Genomic DNA, 3,159 nt, shown 5'->3' with positions numbered 1-3,159 from the left:
AAACAGTTCTCATAGAGTATTGCCTCCTTGTTTTTTCTAAACCCCTATTGTCTTTGTAGTCTTCCCCATTGCTTCAGAGTTACACCCTAATTACCTCATGGACTTCATTAAGCCCCTGATATGTTACATCCAAGGAAATAAATTGCTGCTGTCTCCAGTCATGTGTATATTCTAATCTGAATAAGTCCATAAAGAGGGACTTTAGCCCCATGCCTCTTTATGAATGTCTTTGAATCCAGAGTGGTTAGTCAATCCATCTGCATTTCAATGTGCTTGTGTCATCGCCTCTGGTTCAAACATAGCTCTAAAAGATTCTTTTACATCCCCGATGGACCAAGAGCCATCGGTTCCTCAGCAGGAGGTGTGGTTGACACCCAGGCACTGTTCTTGTAGTACACCTGAAGTCTCATCCTCCTTGCATTTCACCTTGGTCCTTCTCCCCCACACACTGCCTCTTTCTTCTGTCATCCTCTCTTTTTTTCCTCATACTGCCTGAGCTGTCTGACAGCCCTCCTTGTAAGGGAATGGCCGGTCAATCCTTTCCTTTTGTTTTACCAGAATAAAAAACTTAGGTTCCTTGTGAGGGCCCTTTCCTTCTTGAAATAAACCTCCAAGTCTGGGTCATGCGGGAGTGAAGGGCAACATCTGCTACTAACATCTATAATTCATTTTTACTTATAAATATTTACACAAGAACTCTAATTTGATAAAAGGATGAAAACAACTATATTCTTGGATTATTACCTAAAGAAGGTCCATATCCTTTCTACAGATTTCTTGAAAACAGCTTTTATCTCTTTATTCCTCAAGCTGTAAATGATGGGGTTCAAGCTTGGGGTCACTACTGTGTAGAGCAGGGCAGGGAATCTCTTACTGTCCATGGAATGTGCTGAGTTGGGACGAATGTAGGTAAAAATTGTAGTTCCATAGAAAATGAAGACAACAGTGAGGTGTGAGGAACAAGTGGAAAATGCTTTGCACCTGTTCTTGGCCATTGGCATTGTGAGAATAGTGGAGATGATGAGGATGTAGGAAAAAAGGATGAGCAAAAGGGGTACCAGTATAACTACTACTGTTAGTGTGGGAATTGCCGCTTCATCTTTGTAAGTATTAGTGGAGGCCAGTCTCAGAATATGCTTAATATCACAGAAGAAATGGCTGATTCTATTTGACCCACAGAAGGGAAGGGTGAAGATTGAAATAGATTGCCCCAAACCTATGGAAACACCAATGGCCCACGAAGCAGCAGCAAGCTTAGCACATTCTCTGTAGTTCATGATATATGGATATTGCAAGGGTTTGCAAATGGCAACATAGCGGTCATATGCCATGACACAAAGAAGACAACACTCGGTGATACCAAAGAGAAGAAAGAAACACATTTGACATCCACAGCCCCAAAAGGATATCGTCTGCTTCTTTGATAATAAATTCATTAGCGTCTTTGGGCTGATGGTCGTGGTGTAGCCAATTTCCAAAAAGGACAAGTTCCAGAGGAAGAAGTACATTGGGGTATGAAGGGTAGGATTGAGCAGGGTCAGGAGGAAAATCAGGCTGTTGCCCATCAAGGCCATGAAGTAGAATATTAGAACCAGACAAAACAGAAGTTCTCGCATGGTCTGGAGATCTGTGAAGCCGAGTAGGACAAACTCAGTCAAGCAGGACTGGTTGTCTTTTTTCATGGTATGTTCCAGATCAAACCCTGAGGGCATAAGAGGACAGTTAAATAAATAATTAAACAAATCTTCTTAACATTTTTTAACAATGAAATAGCTGTGTTACCCCTGAAATCTACATCCTGTTTCCTTACCCTAGAAGTAGTAGGTTGGATCAAGTCCTTGGAAACAGGAAATGGACAGCATGCATTTAATTTAGTGCCATGTGGACTTTGGGCACGATTACGTCATATTAGTGAATAACTCAATGATTCTAGGATCGTTTCTCTGAATAAATTTGTCTGAATCTTCAATGCCAGAATTTAAATATGGCCATCTTGAAGATAGGGCAGACGTTTGATTTGGCTGGACTAAACTTTTATAATTTTCTTGTTTATTATTTGATGAATTCTGTCAATAATAAGAGGTCAGTAAGAGTTAGGTCAGTATTAATTGATTTCATTTGAATTAAGAACTTTCCATAACTGAAAGTGTGTATGTAGATTGTGGCTGAAATCGTAAGACAGAGGGAAGATTGCAGGTTTGAGAAAACTGATTTAGACAATGGCAGATTGACCACCTTTAAATGTGATTTGTACCCATTGTTTATCATCAATGATAAGCCATTCCTATTAGCTAAAGAATGCCTTTTCTTGCTAGGCAGAAAATCAAAATGAGCAGAAATTTCAGGCATCATCTGTTCCAGGATGAAAAGAATTCACTGTTAAAGAATAGGTGAAAGCGTAACAATAAAACTGTCTTAGTGCTCTATTGAATATCACTTAAAATGGAACTTTCATTTTCATGAACTTGTACATGAGGAAGAACCAACCCACCAAACATGAAATACTCAGGGAAAGTACTAAGTATAAATCTTACTTTTGAATTTTTTTCTGGTATTTTTTAGAAAGATGGGATATTCCTTCTTGTGAAAAATTGGAAATGCTCTAATATGCTCTGGGAATTGTAGGTCTTGTAGATGCTCCTGCTACAGAAGAATCTTCATGAATCCCTTCTTCTGGAGAATAGTATTTCATATATGTAGGTGTTTTACATCAGCCAACATGAGAGACCGTGAAGGAGCCTTTAAATCCAGTTGACTCCTAGATTATCAGAAATTCTAGGGAGACAAGAGGACTCTTTTCTCTAACACGATCTCCTGAGAGAAGCCTGAGGATTCACCCTGGGGATCTGGTAAATGAATACCAAGAGGACCCCCTGGATCTTGGGGGAAGCCTTGCTTTCAGCAGAGTTAGGAAACGCAGTGCCCTCAGATGCTGGATATTTTGGTTTCCATTTCCAGGACTCTGACCATTTTTCCTGCTGACTGAATTTTATAGCCATTGTAGTCCAAAAGGTAATGCCTACCTGTGGAATAATTTGTATTGTTGCTGAACACTCTATCTGTCATGGTGATCAATAACCACGTGGAAGCCCTTCGGGCCAAGCACCATTTTAATAAGTTTCCTCCTCCCTGAGCTACAGAAAGGCCAGTTTCTTTCAG

The 3,159-nt window shown here is 40.0% G+C and overlaps 1 protein-coding gene across 1 annotated transcript; it reads right to left on the bottom strand.

Moving 5' to 3' along the window:
• Positions 1-740: 740 nt before the first annotated feature.
• On the bottom strand, positions 741-1,682 carry LOC148215690 (olfactory receptor 10AG1-like). The gene has a single exon (XM_088142526.1). It carries the CDS (start codon positions 1,680-1,682, stop codon positions 741-743), a length of 942 nt encoding a protein of 313 aa, XP_087998652.1.
• Positions 1,683-3,159: the final 1,477 nt, after the last annotated feature.

Source organism: Python bivittatus, unplaced genomic scaffold, assembly GCF_059951505.1.
Source record: "Python bivittatus isolate LINGU-HERP-01145 unplaced genomic scaffold, Pbiv_v1 ctg000440_np1212, whole genome shotgun sequence".
Classification (NCBI taxonomy): domain Eukaryota; kingdom Metazoa; phylum Chordata; class Lepidosauria; order Squamata; family Pythonidae; genus Python; species Python bivittatus.
The sequence above is the reverse complement of the archived record's forward strand: the minus strand, read 5'-3'. Positions and strand labels throughout refer to the sequence as shown.

What these genes read in the sequence shown, in the direction of transcription:
- LOC148215690 (XM_088142526.1), bottom strand. Translation starts at nt 1,682, where the DNA reads ATGAAAAAAGACAACCAGTCCTGCTTGACTGAGTTTGTCCTACTCGGC.